Here is a 25,292-nt window from a genome sequence, read left to right as displayed (position 1 = left end):
CCTACTGGTCTGAGTGGAGTCTTCAAGCCCATAGTGACTCCAGCACCAGCTTTCTGGTGCAGAAGATTTTTGCAGCCTGCTGACCATAAGCATAATGGCAGCAGTTCTAAAAATGCAGCTGAGGCAGCTCCAGCAGGCAGTGGGAACCTGCCTCAGATAACAGAGCTGAGCTCGCCAGGGCTACAGCCTTGGGCTGGGTCTGCAAACAGGGCAGGAGCAGAGGGAGTGCAGGACAGTTTGTAACAGCGCTGACGGGTCTCTGTGCGGCATTGCCACATACTTGCACCTGCCTCAGTGTTCAGTGCCAAGCAAAACAGCCACAAGGACACAGGGGATGGGGAAGTGGGATGGAAAGTAAACTGAAGCAGCCATGGCCCCAAGCTCCACACAGGGCTGTGGGAGCGTCACCCAGAGCTGGTTGCTGACCGCAACTCTCAGCTGCTATCACAGAGCACAGCTGTCCTGGGGGCTCTGCCATCCAGATTTTGCCTACAGGGCAGAAACATCATTACTGGGTTGAGCAAGCTGAGCTGCTGCTTTGGGGAAATGGGTGTGATCCATCATAGAGAATCTTTAACTTCCTCTTCCTAGAAAATTCAGCAGCAGCAGGAGATCCAAGTTTTGCATGATACTTCCAAAATTCTTTTCCAGGAAGATGCCAGAACCAAAGTAATTATCTGCTAACCACAGATGTATGAGCTTTCCACAAGGAGCAGCTTTATTAAAAAATAAAATATGACTAGATACTTTTTCAGTGTGTTGTCCATCAGGCACAGAGATGCATCTGTATGTTTTTACAGAAACCATAGGAGAAGGCTTCACTGGCCTTCTGGAATTCAGGCACAGCAATTAGTTCATGTGTACATGTCTCTGTTTGCACACAAAACTTTTGGCATGGCATGGATGGCAAGTTTCAACTTGAGCCTTTGTGGTTAACAAAACCTCCTTTGCTTCTGTGGGAAACCAAGTCTCCAGGCAGAGTTATTAGTTTAAAATAAGATCATTAGATGTGGGTTGTTTTGTTGGTTTTTTTTTTTTACTCCCCTCCAGCTGGTTCTTTACTACACAGACTCTCTTTTACTAATCCAGATGGTTTTGGGCAGCCAGGGCTAAGTGCCATGCCAGTTTATGAGGTACAGCCCAGCCAAGCAATTCTTCATTCTTGATGTGTTGTCTGCTGTCCATTACTTCAGCTCTTGGCAGGACTTTATGATGTGCAAACATTCCTTAGGGGACTTGTTCACATAAGCTGCAGTATGTCACTATTTCTGGAAACCTTCAAGCAGCCCATTATAATCAGGTGGTCATGTTTTCCTAGGACAAACAAGTCTGTTCAGACTTTGTCCTGTGGAATTTCAGGTTGGTTGTACTGTAATCAGAGGTCCTGTCTGCTGGGCATTTCTGTCCTCTAGCACGCTCTGGCCACACCTAACTCCATCCCAAATTACAGCCTGACTTGAACTCCGAAGAGGAATCGGAAGTCAAGTTTCCATGTTATCCTTTGTAACTTCTACAATTTTTTGACCTTACATGAAAGTCAAGCATTAGTGTTTGAAAATATCCAGTCTAACCAGGTAAATTTCAGTATTGACTACAGAACATCTCAGGTCATTTTATATCTGACTTTGTCTCAGTTATCTCACAAGTCTGTCATGTCTTCATGTGTGCTAGGACAAAGGAGCAACAAATCATTCTGTTGTGGATCAGCAAGTGGAACACTTGCAATTACTGTACAACACTAATGACAATTTACCTGGGACACAGAACTGAAAGAAGAGACAAGATCTTTAAATAAATCCAAGTGCTTATACACCAACACATCTTACATGGCATAAGCTTAGAGGTTTCTTCAGATATTGAACATAGAATAATAGGTAAATTCTTAGCTCATTCCAGGCATTTTTTAATGTCTGTTGCTTAAATCTTTAATTGCCTTTTGGAAATACTTTTTCTTAAGAAATAACAGATTCAGAACAAAGTGCTTTAGCCTTGTTCTTTTGGTTTGCACCCCTCTCCCCATTCATGAAGTACAGTGCTAGAGATACTTTCAAAACCTTTCAACTGATGTGTTTCTGCGGTCCCACAAGAACACTAAATAGCATTAGTCTCTGATCTCTTTGTCCATGGCAAACTACATTTCAAGGCATCCTGCGTGCTATAAAAGGTTTAATTTCTGCTCTGTCAGGCAGGCAAGGAGATGTTTGTGATACTTTAATCTCTCATAAACTAACAGTATTTGAATTTGTCCATTTTGGTTTACTAGCTGCTGTTAACATTCTATTGGTCTTTAATCCCAGTGCTCACATATGACTTCAGACTTATATGTATCACCCTTTTTCCAAACAGCTCTGAAGCAGCTCACCACATGTGGTTGGTGGAGGCTCAGCTGAGTTCTGTGCACCTGACTTAACCAGGTTACTCACTCAGGCTAAGCCAGACTCAGAACTCAACTACAGAACACTACTACAAATTCGCAATGCATTTCAACAGCAGTTTCAAGCAGATGTACTAAGGAAGCCATTTTGCTTGTTTTTCTTTATTTCTCCAACAATGGGAGCTTTTCCTTTTTTTTTTTCTTTTTATTCTCTCAAGCTCTATGGCTTACCAGTCCTTATGTTTGAATATGAAGAACACTAGGATCAGGATCCCACTTTATCTCAGCAGCCTCAGAGACTTTCAAGAGCAGAAAGACAGGTGAGATAAAGATGTTTGATACATCTTCTCCTGCTGAATGGCACTTATCAACTGCAGCAATTCAGGACTAGAAGGGGAGTTACTCCTTCTAGTAATTAATGTTGTCCTAGCCAGCAGGCAGCTTCCACACTGTGTAGCCCCTCATCACACTGTAGGGTATCTTTGGCAAAACAGGGAGTGCACTTCTAGCCCTGTATAAGGCAAGAAGATGTAGGAGAAGAAAAGAGGGTCTCTGCTATGCACCGAGTGTTCATGAAAAGAGGTGTATCCAAAATTATCTAGATGCATTAGAAACCCCAGCACATACTAGTGGATGTAGCGGTCCTAAGAAGAACAGTACTGCAATGTGGCTGTCATTTTGTTAAAACCAGCCTTCAGCACGTGTTAAGGCCCACTTTAGCTCAGGGAGCCAGACAGTTCTGTTAGACTTGTTAGTCTGAACAGCCACATCATGCAAGACAGAAGCTTCTTTTTCCTGTTCTCCAGCTATACTATCATCCATCCTGGGGTTATCCCAATAAATATGAGGGCAGTGGAAGGAGATATCCAGGTTGTTGAAGGTGTATCACTTGTACCAGCTGCCTTACCAGGGAAGCCAACAGGCTTGCAGGTTAGGGATACTGAAGACTTATGAAAGATGGGGAAGAATAAATAGATTTCTGCCAGTCAGCCTGACTGAGCTAAAAAGGGGAAATAATACAAAGTTCCCTATTACCCTGCACATCCAAAATTCCTTGAACAGGAAGCCTGGGGACAGGGCAGACTCAACACCCTATAGATGTATGTGCATTGAAGCCAAGGAAATGTGATTTCTGTTTTAGTGTCACATGAAAACAGTTATCTCCTTGCACTGAGTGCAAGTCAAAAGGATCTGTTTCTCTCTGCACTCCTACGCTACTATAGTGCTCAGTCAGAGAAGTCTTAATTCATCCTTGTTTATTTTTTAGAAAATCCCTATATATCTAGGTGCTTAAAATGAAGCATTAGTTACATGGAATATGTGCCCTCAAAGTCCAGAAGTTGCTGGATATACTGCAAAGGTGTATTGGGGCCAAGAGTGACCCAGTGACCTCTGCAGGAGATGCTGGTATGGCTGTGAGGCACTGGCAGGGCAGCAGCAATCATGATCCAACCTTCTCAACATAATTAGCAGGATAGAGTCCAACTTGGCCAGTGAGAAGTTGGCCCTTGCACCAGCCCTGCTCATCTTCCTCACTGATCTTCATTAGTTCTTCACCTAAAAGTAAAAACATGCATTAGGAAGCAGCCTTGAGAGAGGCAGCATGGCATTTTTACCCACCTCAGAAGACTTGATAAAAAGCAAGACCTATTGGTCTGAATCACCACACTTTTCTCCCCTTATCAACACTTTGTATCATATTGCACAGTTTAATCAAAGCCAGAGTTACTAACCTCTTCAGTATCTGTGATCGATACCATCCCCTAGGCCAAGGAATTTAAACAGGCCTTCACTTATGCTATTCAACATCAGAAATACTTTTGTGCCCTATAGTTCTGCCTGCTTTCCTGCCCCAAAGAACATGCTTACAAGCCAGAGCAATCAGAAGGATCTCAGATTTTCTTCTTAGTGGCTCCTCTGGTAGGCAAGTGGGAAGGAAACATAAGAAACTGCTAAGCTCTGTTCCATGCCTGTTTCATGATGAAGTGTCTGGTTTAGCCAGCAAGGCATGCAATCAACTAATTTCACAGACTTTGACCAGAAAAGGCTTTTAACCATCCCACATCTATTTTGGGAAGGGTAGAGAGGTCCCCTTCTCCACCAGTACGTGGTCATATTTTTGCCAGAAAGGGAGGTCTGGCTGTATCAATAGGCACATCCCACACAGAGGCTCAGAAAGTCATTGCTGTTAAGCTGAAGCCTTACTGCTGCATGTTGCTCAGAACAGTTTTGGAAAGGAGATGACTAAACCTAAGAAGTCATATCCCATTGCATCTGCTGGGTGGGCAAAGAGAGCAGTCAAGGTCTAGAGCACCCATACTGTGAAATATTTTAAAAGCCACAAGTTAGTGTTAGAAGTTTACTAGTATGCTAACACTGCAGCACAGATACTGCTCTCAGGCACAAGCCCTGCTGCTAAAGGACTTCAGTGCCTTTTTAAAACAGGTGTATTTTGGAGCACTATTGCACAGAGATACCATGTAAAACTCAAAACAAGTGAGATGAGAGAGACGCTCCCAAGATCCAGATGTCCTCTTGAAGTTGAGAAGAGGGCACATGCAAACTAATTTATATGCAGGAAGGAAAGGGAAAGGGTCTGTTTGCTTCAGCACTCAATCCTCTGCTGCAAGCAAGAATCTCCAATCTTAAGATGCCCATTTTGAGCAACAGCTGGTTTTTTGCCAGTTGAACTCTGCCTTCAGTAGTGCATGTCAGTGAGCTCAGCTTTCTCCCAAAATATCAATGTTCAAGTTACTTCAAAGGACAATCCAGACCACCTATGAAATTTTTATATCAATAGTACAAGGGAGAAGCATTTCATAAAGTCTCAAGATACAATGTAGAATAAATGCCTCGAGGAGGGAAGAAGGATCTGTTTTATCCCTTGGGGTCTGCTCTCCCTACACTGTGTCCAAGGCCTAGACAGCCTCTTTTCATGTGGCCTCACTGTCTTTTAGTCTAGAACAAGTTGGACTTCCCAATGTACCATCCACCTCACAGGAGCTGGCAATGCATCAGACCAAAGGGAAGAAGAATAAGTATCAGTTTTCAAGGGGACATCCAGTTCTTAGAGTATTTCAGTCAGTCAGCCCAAGTGAGGAGAGCAAAAGGTTAGTAAGAGATTAGTGCTTCTGTACCTGCTTTAAAGCTCAGCTCATCAGCCTCCTGTCCTGTGTAATCGTACAGTGCTCGTACCCGTACACCTGGTACCTTTATGTCCTCCTCGTGCCCGTTGGCATCCAGGCACTTCTTGGGAGTGTCTCCATCTGACCACTCTGAAATGTCTTCCTTCCCTCCGCTTTGTATGTGGAAGGCAAGAGGGGACAATGTGGTTGTTAGTAAATTCATCTCTCACCCACCTCCTCCTGAATCACGCACCACCCTGACTCCCCCCGAGACTGCTCTGCTATAGAATAGGGTGCAAGATGCCCAACAGCCAAGTGAGGGTGAACAGATCCCCGGAGATACTAGATTCTGTTGAAAGCATCCTAGCATTAGAGCCTTGAGGGCAAGTAGGGTAACTCACTCAAATTATTTTCGCACATGCACGCCCTTCATGATCCAATCTTCCTCTAGCAGACCCTCTTAAACAAGAAAGGCCAATCCTAACTGGAGAGCCCAGCTATGTCCAGAGTTATTCCAGCCAAGAATAAGACAGAGAGGAAGAGCCATGTTTCCCATTCTAAAGAGATGTCTGGAATTACGTTTTCCAAGTCAGGGACAAGAGCAGAAGTGAAGAGCAGCAGAGGACAGACACCTGGAACCCAAAAACCCCTGAAGAGGCTGTGTTCCATACTAACTTCACATGGGTGGGTGCCTTCAGGGTGTCATAGAAGAGGCTGTTCTGCTCCTCTTGATAGGAAAACCTGTAGATTGACAAATAGGGCCCCTGAATCCAATAGACTGTGAAATACAATAGTGGCCCTGAGAAATCTTGATATCCCCATTCTTCTCTGCTCAGTTTACTTAGGCTAGAGTTCACCTTTTAAAGCAGGACAGCTACTGGAACAGTAGGACGAGTCTGTTCAGCCTCTCCCTATTCTCCAGCTTGCCTCCTGGCAAGGGAAGCAGCTATACCCAGACTTGTCAGGTAGTACTCAGCACCATGCCAGGGAAAAACAATAAAAATCTGATGCCTGCACTTAAGAAACCACACAGCCAACTGGCAAAGCTGCCAGTTCCCAACTCTTCTCACTCTGTCTGGAAGGAGGAAGAAGAATCAGGGAAATGCATGCCAGAATCACACAACATTAGCCTGACTGGGCTAAGTCTTGTCACTAGAAGGATCTTTACAAGGAATGCATCTTGTGAGGCAGCATGTACTGGAAAAAAAAAAACAAACCCAAACCAAATCCAAACAGCTACCCTAAACCGCCTTTTCTACCTGGTCTTTTCCAGAGTGACACAGGCAAGGCCATGGGCAAGAGACAGGAAGTTAAGGAAGAGATCACTCCTCTCAATCCAATTCATGCATGACCCTAGGCAGGACTAACTGATGTATCCCAGACTTCTGCCCTTACCTCTGCCTTGTCTGCAGAGGGGTCTGTGAGACAACACCATCTCGTGTAGGCATAATGCTGGTCAGTGTGACATCATCAGCCATCTTGCCACTCTTCTCCTTCTTGGTGATTTGCCGCTGTGTTTCAAGGGACCATTCCTGTTCAAGGAAAACCAGTAACACTATCAAGCCACTCAGACAGAAAAGTTCTGTGCATCGTTTTTGCCCAGTACAGGACAGAAGACCAGGTCGTACTTCAGTAGCAGCTGAGCTGGTTAGCCCAATGGCCTTGCTGGCATAGCAGGCTCACTTCTGTTGAATTCCAAGGTGCAACAACCAGCTGTGAGGAAATTATCACAGGAACTTGTCAGAAGGCCCTGATCCACCTCCTGTTTTTCAACCTTGCAGCTCGATGGCTGGAATATTTGCGGTTTGGCAGGGTTGCATATGTCCCTTTGGGCACCAAACAGCTTGCAACACAACAGCAATTTTAGAAGAGCTTAACATCCTGAGCCTGCTGAGCAAAGACACGGTCTCTCCAACACAAGACTAGTAATCCCCCAATTTCAGTAAAGCAGCTAATTGTTTGGAAGTAGTACGGTCTAGAACGCTACATCACCTCAAACTGAGGCCAATTCATCGCCATGCCCGGTCCATGAGTGTTGCGCCACCACTTCAGGTCCTCCTGGTTGTCTGCAGCCATGATGACTTGGTGGAGATCTCGATACAACGCATGAAAGCTATGACCAGAACAGACAGAACCACCAGTAACCAAGTCTCTCGGCAGTTTCCCAAAAGCCAAGTTGGAAGGAAGAGATTAAATTAATGCACAATTACACAGCATCCTAAATCCCCCAGGATTAAGGATCCTAGAGCAGCACCTGTTCAGCCCTTGGAAAACACAGCCACCCTTACAGAAGAGTCAGCCTGGCAAACAGGACAGGCTTGTTTGGTGTGGCACTGGCTAACAAGTGCCAGCTCTCAGCACAGCTCATTAAGTGCACACTGAAAGAACCTGGCACGTTCTTGCACACAGACAGGGAGGTGGCTCACATTTGTTGCCTCTACCTTAAAAGTACAGGGGCACAGAAGATTTTTGACTGCAACTATTTTCCCTGTGTAAGCCCTACTTAAGGGCAACTTGTGGGCTTTACAGTTATTATTTCACAAAAGGTCTCTACTCAGGACAAAATGGGTGGAATAACTATAGATACCAGAAAGCAACAGAGCTGCATTCCTCAGACTGGGATTACATATAGAAACATGGAGGCATTTCATAGAATAGAAACACACCCACAGGACAGTACTGGACAGTAGCAAAAGAGGAAGTGTTCAAAGGCAGAAAATCCTCATAGGGAAGCCTGGCATTGCCCTCAGAGATACCAGCACTCTGAGGTATTTGGTCAGTCTAAAGGGACCAAATACAAGTTCTAAGATACACTTTAAAGGGGAAGGAACAAAACCTGACAGATGCAAGCAGCCGGCTCCCTTTCACTGACACCAGAATTGGCACCCCTCACCAGAGCCTACAGCACTCCAAGCTGGCAGAATTCCCTCCTGTATCAGGGCTGGTACCTTTCGCTGGTGGAGAGGTTGAGATGCTGGTGAAGATTCAGGAGCATCTCCTTAAAGAAGGACAATCGCTTGCGCTCTGCCTCCTGACAGCCCTCAAACACTTGCTCCATGTCCTCCATGTAGCGGGGATTGTAGCGGTTCAACTCTTCCAGCATCTTCTCATATTGATCCTTGCACTGTATCAACACAGGAGGACAGCAATGGTGAGCTGTGTTGCCCTGATGTCAAACCAGCAACATTCCCCCTACTCTGGCTTGGGACTGACAAGTTTTTTTCCCCCCTGCACTGTTGAACAAACACACCAAAGAAAGAAGTAGTCCCACAGCTGGTATCCCAGTCCATTGCTCTCCTAATATTCTTGCAAGTTCCCTGTCCTTCCTTGCTACTCTCTTCCATAGACGACCTTCCACACATTCACTCATGTGGACAGGCAAATCAGCTACTTTTGGTAGCAAAGTCTTCAGCTCTACAGGTTCCACCCCCTACACCAAATCCTCTACACTTTTTTCCTTTTTTTATCTTAAATTCACTTACAAATTAGATCTTACCCAATTTCAAAGACAGAGACCTTAGTTACTGAAATCTCAGTCTAGCTCACTAAAACCTCAGACAATGGAATCTCATACCTCCTTCAGCAGGAGCCATTTCACTGAGTGACATTACCACCAGCGCTTTTTCCTTGAAAGGAGTATCCTTGTGACCCACATCCATACAACATACTCTCACCTTCTCAGCCTCCTGAGTGCACTTCTCTACACGCTCCTGCAACTTGCGCAGCTGTTCCTGTGAGACAGTTGAGTCTGCCTTGGCATGGTTCTCTCTTGTATGGGCTGTTTTCTCCTCCTTCCGGGCTGCATGATAGTTTTTCTTAGAAGTCTCCACCTGTAGGAGGAGGAATGCAGAGAAAGTGATGATCCAGCCCACACTGATCCTCCAATACTCAGAGAAGGCACGTTAACATTTGTTACAGTCTGCACCAACCTACTAGGAATGCCGATTTGGCATTTAGTAAACAATGCTCCAATGGGAAGAGGTACCTTCAAATGATTTCTTTTTCAGTGTTCACCTGCTATGCAGGAATACAGAACCTGTTACCAAAGTCTTCCCACATGCAAAGGAAGTTATAAAACCACAAGAACAAGAGACCACCTAGACATCCCTCCCTCTCTGGAATTCTCTGCTACTCTGGCTAAACTCAGTTTGTTTGCCCGCTGGCTCTGCAATCAGGCAGCCAGCTCAACTGCCCTAATCTCTCCTTCCCCATTCACACTTTGCTCACATCTTTCATCTTCTTCACCCAGGGTTTCTGGGCTTTTCGGAACCCGTCCTCTGCGTCCTTTGTTTCCTTGAAGCCTCCGATCATCTGCTTGTGGTAGGCCTCCTTCTGCCAGGCCTTGATCTTATCTGAGTCTTCACCAGCCAGGTGGTTCCGGACAGCTAAGTGAATTTCACTCAGTTTGTCTGCAGCTGTCAGGAAGGCATGCCAGGCCTTTTCCAGAGTACCATACTGTGGACCTGTAGGAATAAGCACCAGAGGGGCTCTTATACCTCCTGCCCACAGAAAGGAATGCGCATCTTTTCCCCTCCTACATACATCTACCAGTAGAGTCACTTCCTTAACTTTGCCCCATCACACAGTTCAGCATTAACTGTTCTCCACAGACCCACCAGGCAGCATCTAGACTGGCTATTACAGGTGGGCATTTCTTTCAGGCAGCCTCAGCTGTCCCAGATGGTCCCTGTTAGGAGAAAGTTTCTGTAAAAAATTCTCTTCACAGATCTTGCCTGAGCTTGACAGATAGCAACACTAGTTCATGACTGAGGCTAAGCTTCTGCTCCACAAATCAGTAGGTCCTTTGGGACATCTGTCCTGCTGTTTCCTGTTACTTTGTGAGATGCTATCAGTTTGAGCACACTGCCACTAAATCATAGCATTAGGAGTTATTCTCTGACTGGAGGAGGAGACACAGCCAAGCCATCCTCAAAAAGGGGATATCTGCAGCTTCGTTTAAGACTTGAACTGCCCAAGGACTTGCCAAACTAAGCAAAAGGATCTTTTTCTTTTGTAACCAAACACATGACAATGTAGTGAACACCTCTCCAAGTGAATCAGAGGACTGACTACAAAAACAGGCACGCACACAAAAAAAGACACCCAAGAAAGCCACCCCCTTCCAGGGGAAGGGAAGCCTGTCCCCCACAGAAACAGTGTCACCTCAGTAAGAGATAGCACTCCAGGAAGAGAGTGCATAATTGCTTCCTGCTCCCAGTCCAATCTGCCAACTTTACCTCTCTCCACATTGGTCCTCCACTTACGGGACCACTCTGTTAGCTGTTGGGCATAGTTCTTCTCTATCTTGGCTCGCTCCTGGAAGCAGGAGATTAAGTCATTGCAGAGCCGGTAGCCGTCATCCACACGCTTCACTGTTCGCTTGTAGTTTCCAGCCTGAAATTTCACACAGCATTATTGTTTATGCTGTACTGACTTTCACGTTCCTTCAGAACAGACAGCAGCAGGTCGGTCATTGTGTGGGAAGGGAGTGTAGGCCCTTCTGAAGCCAGCATCTGAGTTCAGACCCTCCTCTGACACTCTCTCAGGCAGACACAGCACTGGAGGGAAGAAGCTGAGATGCTCTGCTTGCTTCTCTCACATCTCAGATCAGTGTCAGCTGAACAAGGAACTCTCACTCCACAGAATCTGTGGAAGAAAGGGTCACCTCCTCCCTGCAGTAACACACAGCATGGTGCTGAACCCCCCCCACCCAGTTCCTTCCTTCCTTCCACTTCGCAAGGGCAACATGTCACCCACAAACCTGGAACCCAACCCCCTAATTCCACCAATGGGCAATGGGTGGTAAGACAACATTCCTACTTCCCTCACACTCCAATTATCCTTCCTTACCTCCCAGAAACTGCCCCCAGGAGCCTCCCCACCAGCATCATCTTCTGATGACATCACCCCCTTTTTCTTGCAGCAGAGAATTTTTGCAGATTTCAGTTAACCTGAGAGGAGAGAAAAGTGATTTCAAACACAGCATTGGCTGAGCCTTTGAAGACAGCACAGTTCTCCATGACTCCTGGAGCTGGAGGAGCCCAACTTGCTATCATACAGTCAAGTACTGGCATCACTGCCCCTTCAGCTGCAGATGGCCAGGTCCAGCAGATGCCCAGGACTGAACCAGCCTCCTCCCTCCCTGCAGACAGGAGGCCACCTTGGCAGGCCTGTAACACATTGTAGAAGACAATCTTGCTAAACTTTGGCTGTACAGATATTGTAGATGCTCGTGAATCCGACACTCTCCAGCAGCACCAGATATCTTTGCAGAGATTCCTTTCTTAACCAAGGCCCTCAAGAGGGTAGCAGAAACTGAGGTAGCTAAAGCTATTTGAAATCTGCCTTGAAAGATTTTAGTAAGTCTTTTGTCAATGGGATGACTCCAGCTTCCCAGTATGACTCAGGATTACGGGATTACAACAACTGAGTGGAGAAAACAAGGTTGAGCAGTCAGCAGGCAGGCATGTCTTGAATGGGGAGGAGCCCTATAAGCTGCCCACCAACTGAGCTGGGCTTGAGCAGAACTACAGAAACATGCTGGGGCATACTCAGCCAAACAGCAGCACAGCATACGTGCCCATTACCCAGCACTGCTTCCCTAGAAACAGCCCAGCACAGCTGGCATTTTCACTACCCTCAAGTCTTACTGCATTAGGCTCAAAATCTAGGCTGGAAAGTAAAAGCTTTTTCTCATTCTCCACTGTCTCAGAACTTCTGCCCATTTCCCTGTGCTAGCCTGCACTGCCAGTTTGTTCCTGATACGGTGCAATTCTATGAATTCCTTAGGGAGAGGCTCAGGGTTGTTCTTGTGCAGGAACGAGAGCAGGAGTAACAGGAAAAGACCCAAGCCCAGTCACTGGCTGACAAACCCAGTCCTTTCTAGGCAAGCCTAGGTTACTGCAGCATGTGGCCTTTGCTGCCCCTTCTCCTCTTGCACATTCCTAGTTATAAAAAGCTTCCCTCACACCCCAGAGAGGTATCTGCTCATTCTGCCAGCCCACAGAGCCCACGGATGAAGATTAAGTCAAGAGTCCACATCTCCCACCTCCGGCAAATCCTTCTCAGTGTCACAAGCCACACAGTGAAGCACCCCAACACAGGCTGCAAGAATTTCCGACATTTGGCTCTGTTTGCCCAGTGTCATCCCATGGAGTGTGTCAGAAATATATTAATGCTGTTCCTCCAGCATTCTTCAGAAGGCTGGAAGTGCTGAATTCCACTCACTGAAGCACGTTGTTAAATGGGATGTGACATTCAGGTGGGCAAACCTTGAGAAATGATGAATAACCATCTGTCCCTGTCCTCCCTCCCCACTGTTGGTCAGCCAGCCCCAAAGCCACCTTACATGCCTCTGGGGCATGCAACTCTACTGCTGTCCCAGTAACTACATACCTGAAAGCCGAAAGTGAGATGCTGCAGGGAAGCAGTGGGAAGCTGGCAAGTATGTCTCAAGCTCTTCAAACTCTGAAAAACAACTGGAGGAGACAGAGATGGGCACAGTCAGACACTTTACAGGGATGATGCCTGTTCTGATGCGCTGCAATCCTAGGGATGTCTCTCTTCTACTAGTTACTTAGGAGGGGCACCCTCTGATATAGCAACTGCAGCCAGCGTGCCTCCCAAGATGCCATGTTCCAGCATGTAGCAGAGACGCCAAATCCTTGTGTCACAAGACCTAGCCCCAGAGAGAGTTAAAATAGAAACACTGGGGCAGCATGACAGCGCTGTGCGGGAAAGGTAGCATCACAACAGCTGAGCACGGGGAACAGCTTGGCCAGAAAGGCCTAAAATAAGCACATGCCCCAGGCACCCTATGTGGGGCCTGGTCCTCCCCACTGGAGAGTGTCCAATGCAGCAAACCCCACCGCCTTCACGCACTGCTGCACACACTTTTACAAATAGCTGGCTTTGGGAGAAAAAGAAGGACACATACACACATATACTTTTTCCAGTCCCTTTTAAATGAAGAGGATTTATATACAAGTCAAAGGACTTGATAATTCTACATTCAAAAAATAAAACCAAAACTCACCAGAATGCATATTCTGGTCTAGAGTCCCTTTAGTAGCAGAGCACCTAGCACTGCCCTGGTAGGATGTGGCTCTCTATCAGGAGAGCTTTTTTTATCCTTTGGTTCTGTTAGCTGTTCCTATCACATTCTCAGAAATACTTTATTTTGCCATTATGTTACAGGTAACTGTCATCAACTTTCCACAGAGCAAAGAGAAGCAGAGGCTAAGGAAAGAAAGGGCTGAATGAGGCATTTTTGTTTATCTTACATTTACATCCCTGGGTATTTACTTCAATGTAAAAGTTTATGTATTTAAAAAAAAACAAACCCTCAACAACAGACAAGCAAAAAAATCCCTTCTCGGTCACCAATATTCACTCGGCTGAGGCTGGAAGATTAGGAAACAGAGCAGAAACTGCAAAACTTGGAAGTGGGATTTTTAGTCAGACAGTAAGACCATTTTTGAGAAGAAATGAAAGAAGGTAGGAAAAGAGAAGGAAGGAAAGAAAAGCAGATGGGTTATTGCAAAGAGACTAATGACCTTTGGTGAGGAAGAGGGGGGGAGACTGGGAGAGAAGAGTTGTGACCCTTTTGCATGGTCCAGGTCACTGGACAAAAGGCTAAAGCTCATCATAAACCTTCTAAGGCTTCCTAGTAGTCCCCAATAAAACCAGACTACACATTCCTGAAATTGCTATGTAAAAGTATATTTAAAACTGTCCCAGACCCTTTCTTTCCTTCTTTCTCCTGATGAAGACACAGATCAATTATATATGACACATGAAGGCTGTATCACTTTTTCCACACCACACCCCCATCCCCAGTTTATCAGGAAGCAATGAATCACAAACATGCCTTCCATCTCTGGTTTCCAATTCAGGCTGACTACATAGTGCTAGAATTTGGGGGATAAATGTGGAAAGCTGTTGTGTGTCACTATGTGCTTGCTCATTTGAGGGACAGTCAGGCAAAAAAACCTGGAAAAAACTCCAAACCATTCCGAAACCTGAATCCATTCTTTCTGCAGTTTCCATGTTAGAATTGGAGCCATACCTGCCCTACTTTCTCAGAAGTTACAAACCCAAATAACCAGTTTTACTATCACTAACAGGCTCTGAAATATAATAGTAGGTAGCTCTGTGGATCAGACTAAGGTTTATCATGGCTGCATAACCTCTGTAGACAGCAGCCAAAAGCAGATACCTTCCCTCGTTCTGAGAGCAGAGCAAACATACATGACGCCTCCCTGCATACTCTCCAAGCCTCTAACCATTTGCTGACAGGATCTTCCTGAGCTGGACCTGGCACCTATGAATGAGCACTCAACAGATTTCTCTTCCATTAATTTCTTCAATCAGCTTTTGAATTCACGTGAATTTTCAGCATCCATAATATCATGTGGCATCCCACAGCTCAAGGGTCTACTGTAGTCATCACTACCGAAGCTAGGTGGGAGAATACAATAAAGTAGGATATTTCTACAGGCTAATTTTCATGACCTGAATAGCAGCCAGCTGAATACATATTTCCATAGCAGTTGTACAGACTTTATAGAAGTCCAGAAAAATCTAGCTTGTTAGAAGCAAAAGTCAGAGAACAAGGAGGACCCTCTTCTGCCAGGCTTTTTCTGGAGTTTACATACTCCATGACCCCATGTCAGTCAGATCAAATTGGATCTGCATGCAGACATAGGGAAGGTACTTAGTACTGGACAGAGACGCTGAAGAACAGCTGCTGCTGTCACCCTGAGCCCAAGAAGAGCAAGTAGATTGGCAGTCCATCCCTTCATGCCTAGCTATTCCTGAAATACCATGTGTTGTGAGCCACCAAGAGCTTGAGACCAGGGAAAACCAGAGTTTGACAGAAAAAGCAAGTATATGCCCTACATGCCAAATCTTGGAGGCTATTTTACAGCAGAGATGACAGGAATACTTTGTCGACAGCCTGATATAACAAGAGCCACCAAATGATTCAGGAGAGCTAGCAGAGCCTGTACAGTATGAGAAATGTAGCTGGAGTTATATTGGGTCAACTAGAGTTTCATGTGAGTCAGTGCCACTCCTACTGATGCCACTGCCACCTCTGCTAGGAGGAAGCTATTTAGCAAATCATATTTGCAGGGCAAAGGAATGTTTATCCCTACCGTCCTCTATCAGCTCTCACAGTTAAGAGCTACTTAAGACCTCACTGCAGCTCCTGCAAGACAAGCTCTCTGAAGAAAGAGGGAAAGAGTAAATACATCGCTATTCATTTCACACCTCCACAGGTTTATGGATAAGGACATCACAGACACCACTACAACCACCAACATTAGGCAAACTCAACCATGCAAATGAGGTTTCTGCAGAGCTACAACCATTTCTGCTAGTAGTGTTAGAAAAGGTACTTCCCTCCTTCCCTCAATACCTGCTCTCTCTTAGGGACCAACATAATTATTAGGCTACACCTTCTATCAACTCCCTATTAAGTTATCAAAAAATGTCTCTTGTTCTTTAGCTGCAAAGAGGTGGAATGGCTCGTGACTGCTTCACTGGTTCTGAGCTCCACTCAGGAAAATGCCAGAGGGCTTGGCATAACAGAGCTGTTTCTACCTTTAAACCATGTTGTTAGTCTCACACCAATCCAGTCAGGGACGCATCTCAGACCACAGATCCCTGCCCTCAGACCAAGGTGTCAGACTAAAACCTTCCTTTCCAAAAACATGTGTGAATCCAATTAAGCACTGCAAGGTGTGCCTTTTTGTTTCATGCTCTCACATCTGTGCAGCAGTGTCCTGATTCGCAAAGAAAACTTCTAGACCCAACAGAAATAATAGCTCTTCTCCCCTGAAAGCTTTCCCTAAGGCAGGTAAACCACAGAAATCCTCTTCCATCTACATCACATTCCAATACTTCTAGCCTCCAAATGCCCAAGGCATCACTGTGCATTGTTTGACCGCCTCCTGAGAGTCCTTGTAAGCAATTGTTTTCTTAAGTTTGCGAGATCAAGCCTCTGAACTCTAAAAAAGCTCAAAAGGCTGGTTCTTGCAGCCCTGCAGGAATTCATCCACACAATGGAGCTTGTACACTGCACCAGACAAGGCCTTCTGCCCAATACCTCTTCCCTTTCCTAACTGCAACAGCAAATGCCGGATGCAGACACATGTAGGAATAATCTGAGTTATATTTATCTAGTAACTGAGGCTTTGGTGGAGCCGCATTTTTATTATGGACTAATTTCTATATAGGTGTTAAAGCCTATCCACCTCAAGACAACAACTAACACCACAAGGCAGCAATGTGATACTTTCTGCAGCCAATTTGTTTGATTCCCAGTGTTACTTTTCTGTGTAGCAGACAGTGGTGAAGGTATTGTTTTCACTCCAGGGCACTCTGGTGTAGGGTGAATCTGAAGTTTCAATCTGAACAATTAAAATACACTGAAGGATGGCAGCCCGGCTCCCCTTACAGAATGATGGGCAAGAAATCCTTTTTTTTTCCTCCTGTTAACTTGTCAGAATGGAGCTGGAGCCAGGAGGTTCCACATGACTCCAGCAGTGTAATAAACTGGATCGCTGCTGGTACAGTAGAGTTAGGAAGGTCCCCGATGGAGAGAATGAAATGGGGCATGGGGCAGGGTGTCCTTTCCAGGCTCACCATCTCTGGAAGTGCACATCCAATAGCTCTGAACCAGTAACTGGGATGATGCCCAGTAATGTGCTCTCCACTGCCATTATATAGGAGGATTGATATTTACAGGTATACTCACCTTTCTCCAGAGGGGTCAGTTCTCTACTGCTAGAGAGGATGCCAAGTAACAAAGATCCTCCAAAACTTCCCTTATAGGTATTTATCTTAGTGCAGTGGTCACACCCTCAGTAGAATCACATGACTGGGAAAAGGACTAAGCCAGTGTTTCCCAGCCACTCCCTAAGGACTGAAGCCTGCCAGGGCTGCCTAATACAGTTTCAAGCAAGATTTCAGCTCATCTCTCCAGCCAGGGAGAGGTCAGAGAAACATCAGGCAGAACAGCAACTATACACAGAGGTCACTTTAGCTGTGTGCAAGCCTGTTAACAGAAGCCTGTATCCCAGACAATGATTCTCTAGAAATCATGTGGCTGTCCACTAGCAAAATTCTTCAGGATTATACCAAAGTACTAAAATACAGAGAAGATCCTGTTCCAGTTAAAGGACTGACCTACTGACTCTACGTGCTGCTTCACTATACTCTCTTATTTCAGAACACAGCTTCTCTATATTGGTCTCCTTCACATTCAGACCAAGCTAGTGTACAGATGACAGACATGCCCTATGCATCACCCAAGTTGTCTTCAAAATGTTCATGCAGAATTCAATACTTTCCACATTTATTAGCTATTCCCTGTCAGTGGCCAAGGCTACAGGCCAGGCTTCTACTAATACATTGCTGCTGATCTAAGAGTTAAGATTCCTGGCTGACATAGCTATACCAGGCAGAAATTGTTTTACCAAGAAAAGGAAAAAAATCTACCTTCTTTTCCTATATGATGTAGGAGATCTTTAGTATTACAGGAACACAGATCTATCCTGGTTAACACAACAGTATGAGACAGTGTTAATGAAAGAATGTATTGGGCTATCAAGGTATGTTCTAAGTTTTTCCAAAATTGTGCTTCCTATTAAAAAAAAAATTATATTCTCGAATACAGAGTTAAAGGAGGGAGGAAATCAGTGTTGGACCATTGGATACCACACTCCAATGGGGCAACAGGCCATGTTCATTTTTATTTGAAAGGGTTGCTGGAATAATCTAAACATGTATGCTGTGTCTATGTACTTAACAGGCAGTTACAAGCTGAAGCAGCTGACAGTTCAATAAGAAGACACACATGAAAGCTACCAGGAACAGCACTACAGTAGCCTGCTTTCTTAGTCCTGTGAATAGCATTGCTCCTGTTCCACACATTAGTCAGCATGCCCACTTCCCAGCTCTCACTCCCTGTCTTACCATTGTCTCGGCAAGGTTTTAACCCAGGCAGATGTTGAGAACCTGCTATCTCTGCTGTCCCACTCCCTGAGCCTCCGCACTTGTTTGTTTCTAGGCTGGGTATTTCCCAGGGTACTTGCCAACCTGCTGCATCCATCTCTGCAAGCAAACACCAAGCTTGCCAGCAAATATATGAAGTCAGCATTTCCCTTTCAATCAGAAGGGACCCCAAACAACTGGAAGCTCTTTCTTCCTAAATCACTGATAAACAGGTGTTTAAAGCTCCAGTCAAAGCTATTATATCCCTCCTCAGCAGTCTCATTGTGCACTGAATGCAAAATTCCAGGATTTAATCTACCTTTTTTTCCAGGTAATGTTTTTTTTCTGCACTCAGTGACTGGTAAGACAAGATCAGTAGTCCATCCTATAATCCAGTTTCCTGTAACTTAGTAAAGGTAACTCATTGTAACAGCAGGCTGAGCTACTCTACCCACTCCAACTAAGCTTGAAGGAAGAAGTTTTGTTTGTTTGGATCTTTATGTGAACTGATCAAAACAGAACAAAATGCCTCAGACTCATCCAACCCTGAGTAAAGAAGGCAGAAATAATGGGAAATGGTGATCAGGCGTGTTTCCTGCAAAACAATTGGGGGTAGCGGGTGAGGAGTGAGGAAGCAAACTCCAGTAAGTCCCTGTCAATGGAATATTTTCCTTCTGTGATTTAATCACCTTTCAACCCCCAGAGCAGGGATCAAGTTTACTTGAATGCATTAACTCTTAAGGAAGCAGACTTCAATCAATGCAATCAAGCAACCTTTAGAGAAGCCACAAGCTAGTTAGATCCATTCTAACACTAAGCTTCTGGTAGTTTCTCACTTCACTAACTGCACAGCAGTCAGATACCTCCAGCCCTCTCTGCCCCTTCCTCCCATTTGGAAGTCACACTAGTTTTTTAAGCCATCTGCAGTTCTGCAACTGCTGGCTTTACCAACAGTCATCTTTTCCATTGGCTGCCTTTTGAGGAAGGGAGAAATGGAAGATAAAGAGTTGGCAAGAAATTCATCCTTCAGGGCCAATTAATTCAAAGTACTGTATTTCTTTATCTATGATGATTGCATCAAACAGATTTCTGGTTTTACTCGGTAAAAGCTGATTTACTAAAACTGCTTATTATGTGAATACTTTCCTTCCAAATATTCATCTAACGTAGACAAAAAGATGAAAGATCATCATCATCATCAAGGCATTTCTGAAGTTCATCCAGTTCCCTGGAGGCCTTCAAGTCCCAAACAGGCCATAGAAGGGAGTAAAAACCAACTTCTTGAATTGAGAACTGAATAAGGTAAGACTGAGTGCTAAGACATCTCTTATGGTAAAAAAGAAGAATGAGGTAATGCATAGCACCTATTACTCATTCTTCTGTTCACAGCGTGATCAGTTCCTCCACTTTGTTCACCTTTTTTCACCAGAACTAGGTTTACTCAATTGCTTCCTTGCAGGAAAATCTAAACAGCATAAAAAACCAACTGCAACTGTAAAGCAGACTTCAATACCATATGAACTGGAAGGACTGTATGCCAGCTTTTATACCAAGTCATTTCACAGTCTTTTATGGGTCCAGACATGTGGAAAGAAAGCATTGCTTGCTCTGTGGACTGAAGAGAACATTCAGTAATTCAGATTCCCTTTGTAGTATCTCCTGGTTCAAGAAGAGTCTGGCAGATTATTCACTTAGTAGATATTTCATTCTTAAAGATACTCTCATACCTTTCTAACAGATTTGCTAGAGATTCACACAGACAACAAAGTTGAAGTAGGAAAGCCATTAGGAACTGGCCTGCACTGTGGAGATTCATACTTCATAAAATCATAGAAAGTCTTGAGTTGGAAGGGACCTCAAAGACCATCTAGTTCCAAGCCCACCTCCATGGGCAGAGATGCAACCCACTAGACCAGGTTGCTGAAAGCCCCATCCAACCTGGCCTTGAACACTACCAGGGATGAGGCATCCACAGATTCTCTGGGAAACCTATTCCAGTGCCTCACCACCCTCTGAGTAAAGAATTTCGTCATAACATCTAATCTAAATCTCTTTTCTAGTTTAAAACCATTCCCCCTTGTCCTATCTCCATCTATCCATGTAAAAAGTCACACTTTTTTTATAAGCTCCCTTTAAATACTGAAAGGCTGAAATTCTTCCACTGAAAGGCCACAAACACTTCACACATTCTTCTTGAAGTTCATTGTCCTATATGTCACGGAGTGACTTTTATCTGCTTTCACAGTATCTACACAGAATCTGCTCTTTGGTATCAGTGGTGCCTCTTCAAATAGATTTTTGGATCTCAAGCTGAAGGACAGGACTATTAATATAAATTACTTCATATCCCAGATGTTATCCAAAAGACTCCAGGAGAACACAGGCAAATGGGACAGTCAGCCCACGTGACAGGATAAATTTTAACTGTTCAGCATCGCTGCAATGTCATCTGCTTTCTCAGTCTACTGCCCAAAGGAGTGATCTCAGTTTCTGGTCCTCAGGACTCAACACGACATGTGACAAAAGAACACTGGAAGGCTTTTTAAAAAACTGCAAGCACAACACAGCAATACAGTGGGCTTTATCTCCCCCCCTCCTCACACTTTGTGAAGCAGCTCAAATCCTGAGTTTTTGCTTGCATTGGGGTAGAAGCTTGCTGGAGCCAAGAGCAGGCTTTCACACAGGTTTCCACACATCAGCAGTCCTAGCACAAGATAGAGCTGACTGGAAACAGTAAGAAGCAAAAGTAAATATCCAGAATCATTCAAGTAAAATATGCTGCATCTTCTCCCAATCCTTCATGAAAGCTTCTTGCCCTTGTCAGAGAAGGCAGCAAAGCTACTTCAGAGCTCTGCACAGCAGTACTGCAGCTGATGTAGCCCAGCATACTCAGGAGAAGGAGAGTTTTGGTTTGGCAGCAGGGGTGCTAAGGGACAGGAAGAAGCTACTGCCAACAAAAAAAATCACCTGTAGGCAACTGAAAAGACCGACCATGGCCCCAAGAGCTCAGGAGGTAAGGACCATATTTTCCTACAAACAGAAGAGATGCAGGTTGGACAAGCTCAAAGTACAGACAGGGCTAAGGAGGCTGAAGATTTGCTAACATTGTTAGTTATGGGTTGCCTGCAGCAATTTTAACTCCTCTAGTCTGAAGAGCTTACTGAGACATTGCAATAAACAGAGTCCTACCACAATCACCTTCTAAGAGAGGATAAAATCCCACACAAGCCTAATGCCTCTGGATCCAAGCCCCTGGCACCATGGAGATCTCACATGCCTCTTCAACAAACTATGGTGCCCAGTGACAATCACTAGATTTAACACACAAATTCCGATTATCACAAATCTGAAAGGCTCTTTCCCATCATGCCATTCACAGCAAGAAGAAACCACTGAAGGCTCAAATATGATTAGGATGCCAGTCACACTTACTGCCTTACAGCAGTGCCCAGCTTCAGCCTGTACTTCAGCTTGAAGGAACTTGAAACTAACGTACCAGTCACTGAAACAAAGCTGGATGATTATAGCAGAGGATGCACCAGGCTATTTGCACTGACATTACACTTTGTTATGCTGGAAAAATTTGTGCCCAAACAGTCAGAGTGCATTTGGATGTTAAATTACAGTGGTCACCGTGCTGCAAGGAAGTAGCAAAAAGCTACCGCTTGAATAGCTTCTTAACTGCTCCATGGATTCAAAGTTCTTTTGTAATTGTTCAAAGAGCAAAATCCCAAATTCTTCATAAAAACTTCCAGATACAATAGCCACTGTTTTCTGACCCATCCGCTATGGCCTCAAACTAAAATATTAAGGCTTTTTTTAAAATTTATCTGACACAGTTGCCTGTCATAGAGTACTCTCTACACCCATCATGCTGACTGACTAGTGATAAAATAGTCAGACTTTGCCTGATCACAAAGTCTGCTTTAAAAAGATAAGAGCTTCTTAAAGGGCTTAAACAGCTCCCCTATTGTTTAGGCATTTCCCCATGAACTCTCAAGAGCAGCCCAAATTCACACATCACTGATCAGCTGATGGCAAAAATTGTTAATGATTGCTGATCAAGATAGCAGTTTATTAATGCTTGCTGATCAAGAGCATAGCTTTTTCCACTCAGGCTACAGGCAGATACTTTTAGCTTTTGAGGTCCCCAGTTCAATCCCTGGATGTCAGCCATGACACAGACCAAATAGATCAAACAACAACTGAATAATCTCCAGCCCTCAAGATGGCCAGAATAAAGAATATACAGTATTTGCCATGCTTGGTGATATCATGAGTTCTTGACAGATGCTCACATCACCCCTGCTGCAGTGACTGATGTGTTCTCACAGCTCTGCATTTCCTAAGAAGTCACATTACAAATATACCTGACTATATTATTGAACGAATATATATATATGTGTGTGTGTATAGATTTTTTTTTTGGTTGGAAATTCATAATTGTCCAGGGAAAGCCCAGAAGATTCAGGCTAGGTCTTGTATAAGCCACAAACCCCTAAAATGACTAAAACCACCAGTCATTGTCCTGTGAAGAAATTAATTTGGGTCCACAAGACTTTCAAGCTTTTATGACTTGGTTACAAACAGTCTGCCAATGACCTGCAGCATTTTAGTGTAGTCCAGTCACACACGGTCCTATTCACTTGCTGACATTCGATAACGGAGTTACAGGTGGGCAGTTGTTCTCAGGCCTATGCATAGCTGAGGCACTGAAGTTACTGGTTTTTACAGCCTGAGAAGAAGACAGTCTTCACTTGAACAAGCACAGGCAAGCCAGAGAAGCTCAAACTCATAGGTCAGAAGAGAGAAAAAAAAAAAAAGCCAATAAAGCAATACAATAGAGCAGGCACAGAATAGGGAAGGCAACAGGCAGCTGATCCAGCTCACACATTCATTCTGTTCCAAGCTGCAACTCAAAGGACAATCCAGCAAATATTTTAGGGAACTTCTAGTAAAATACCATTAATTACACAAAACACAGTCAAAGGAGAACTGACTCCATCTCACACAGAGCACATTGTGCACTTCAGAGAAAGGTGAATCCTTGCCTGAAAGAATGTGTCCAGTTATGCAATGCATTGGGAGAAGCTCCACTTCGACTCCACCCAGAGACCAGCTCACACCTGGAGCAAGGAGTATCTGGACCCTGTCATTTTTAGCCCACATGCTGCAGTTGTACATTCTGCTCCCACACCGCCCCCAGAATGACTTGTGTCACCCACTGTAAGGCTTAGTGACTTCTCAGTGACATTTCAATTCCAGGGTGGAGTGGGAGGCTCTGCTTTGGTACTGTACTGCAATCAATTACCATCATATCAAAAATTCCTTTGCGCAAATTAGACTGGCAGTTGATTTGAAGGGGAGAGAGGCTCATCTCCAGTTTCAGGAGGTAGGGAGCATGTATTTCCAGGGTTAAAGAGTGAAAGAAAAGGCCAGACTACTTCCTAGGGCCAGGAACAAGTATCCAGAAGTGGTCAGCTAACCTCGCTCTCACCACCCAGCTCTGAGCCTTCTGCATGCCTGAAGAACTGAAGCAAGTGAAGAACACATAGTTGGCACAGAAAGTGGTGAAACAGGTTAACGCGTTCGGGCCATGCTAGCTTCACTTATCAATAGCGTTGCAGAGATCATGGAACCCTCCTCCCGTGAACAGTGACAAATGAGACTGTCTTCCCAAGCACTGGATGTTCAGGCCCACTAACACCCTCCATGTTTATCAGCTTTTTCCTGCCCTGGGCTGCAGAGGACACGGTAACCCCAGCAGCCTGCCAGGGGCCCAGTGACACAGCCGCAGGCAGCACCGCTGTGCCTGCCCCCCGCCCTCCTCTCCCCTCCCTGCTGTCGGCAGCCAGAAGGGACGAAGAGAATGAGCAAGAGCACTGTCCCGCCTGCCGAACTCCTCAATCCGGCTGTCAGGAGTCCGGCTCACAGACCGGCAACACGGATCCCCTGAGACAAGGGAGTGCAGCGGCCCTGAGCCCGGGCCCCGGCGCGGCCCCTTCCCCCAAGGGGTCCTGGGAAGCCGCTTTATCCCCCCTCTCCACAGCGCTGCCAGCGCCTGCGGCTCCTGTTTCAGAGTGGGAAGCAGCTCAGCGCGGATCCGGCACAAAGGGGCCCCTGTCCCCACGGCGGAGCGGAGGCGCGGGTGCCGGAGGGAAGGAGGGAGGGGGAGCCTCGGCAACCCCCAGCGACGGGGCGGCGGCAGCGGCGAGCCGGCCCCGGGAGGCCGGCGACGGGGCACCCGCCGAGGGTTGGGCTGGCGGCCGGGCTGCGAGGGACGCGGAGGGACTGGAGCTCTCCCGGGAGCTTCCCTAGCTCCCCGCTAACAACCTGCCGGGGATCGCAGCCCCGCCGCCCCTCTCCGCACCTACCGGGGGTCTCCGCTGCGACTCCAGCCGAACTGCGCCGAGCCGCCTCCCGGTCCCCTTCTACCCACAGGCAGCGCCCAGCCGGGCACCGCCTCCCCCACCCGCCCCCTTTCCATGAGGAAACTTTTCCCTCGCAGCTGCCAGCCCCTCCCGCGCCGCGCTGCCCGCCGCGGGAAGGCAGCGGCGGGACTGGGATGAGCTCTGCCGCCAGGACCCCGGCACTCCACGGGGCACAGGTCTGAAAGCCGCCCGGCCCAGGAGAGTGGAGCACACAGCCCCGCAGAGGTCATCCCGCCGCTTACCTCGCAGGCAGCGCTACTTGGCGGGACGTTCGGCGAGCAGCGGCCACCTGGGCTGGGCGCAGGCTGAGCCCTCCCCCTATTTCAGCCGCGGGACACGGGGGCTTCCGCCCCGCCTCCAGTA

At 45.9% G+C, this 25,292-nt stretch overlaps 2 protein-coding genes across 7 annotated transcripts in view; one reads left to right on the top strand and one right to left on the bottom strand.

Annotated features, from left to right (window-relative positions):
* The window catches only part of DDB2 (damage specific DNA binding protein 2), a 50,874-nt gene that overhangs the window by 7,233 nt on the left and 18,349 nt on the right, over positions 1-25,292 (top strand). Inside the window, exon 2 of the mRNA XM_032692181.1 lies at positions 2,593-2,694. The gene's annotated coding sequence lies outside the window, so the exon portion shown is untranslated. The remainder of the gene's footprint in view (positions 1-2,592; positions 2,695-25,292) is intronic.
* PACSIN3 (protein kinase C and casein kinase substrate in neurons 3) lies at positions 694-25,292 on the bottom strand. Of its 6 annotated transcripts, none has more exons than XM_032692186.1 (12): positions 25,172-25,292; positions 12,895-12,977; positions 11,350-11,450; positions 10,737-10,893; positions 9,727-9,962; positions 9,174-9,329; positions 8,448-8,623; positions 7,492-7,612; positions 6,895-7,031; positions 6,175-6,240; positions 5,512-5,672; positions 694-3,931 (listed from the first exon to the last, which is right to left on the bottom strand). In XM_032692186.1, exons 3-12 carry the CDS (start codon positions 11,401-11,403, stop codon positions 3,816-3,818), a joined length of 1,380 nt encoding a protein of 459 aa, XP_032548077.1. In that variant the 5' UTR covers positions 11,404-11,450; positions 12,895-12,977; positions 25,172-25,292; the 3' UTR covers positions 694-3,815. The 6 variants fall into 6 exon arrangements, with proteins under 6 accessions (XP_032548077.1, XP_032548079.1, XP_032548083.1 ...); XM_032692188.1 differs by lacking the exon at positions 25,172-25,292 and adding an exon at positions 24,873-24,960; XM_032692192.1 differs by lacking the exon at positions 6,175-6,240 and having other exon boundaries at positions 25,172-25,291.

This window comes from Chiroxiphia lanceolata, chromosome 6, assembly GCF_009829145.1.
Source record: "Chiroxiphia lanceolata isolate bChiLan1 chromosome 6, bChiLan1.pri, whole genome shotgun sequence".
NCBI classification, from domain to species: Eukaryota; Metazoa; Chordata; class Aves; order Passeriformes; family Pipridae; genus Chiroxiphia; species Chiroxiphia lanceolata.
This window is presented reverse-complemented; position numbering and strand designations above follow the sequence as displayed.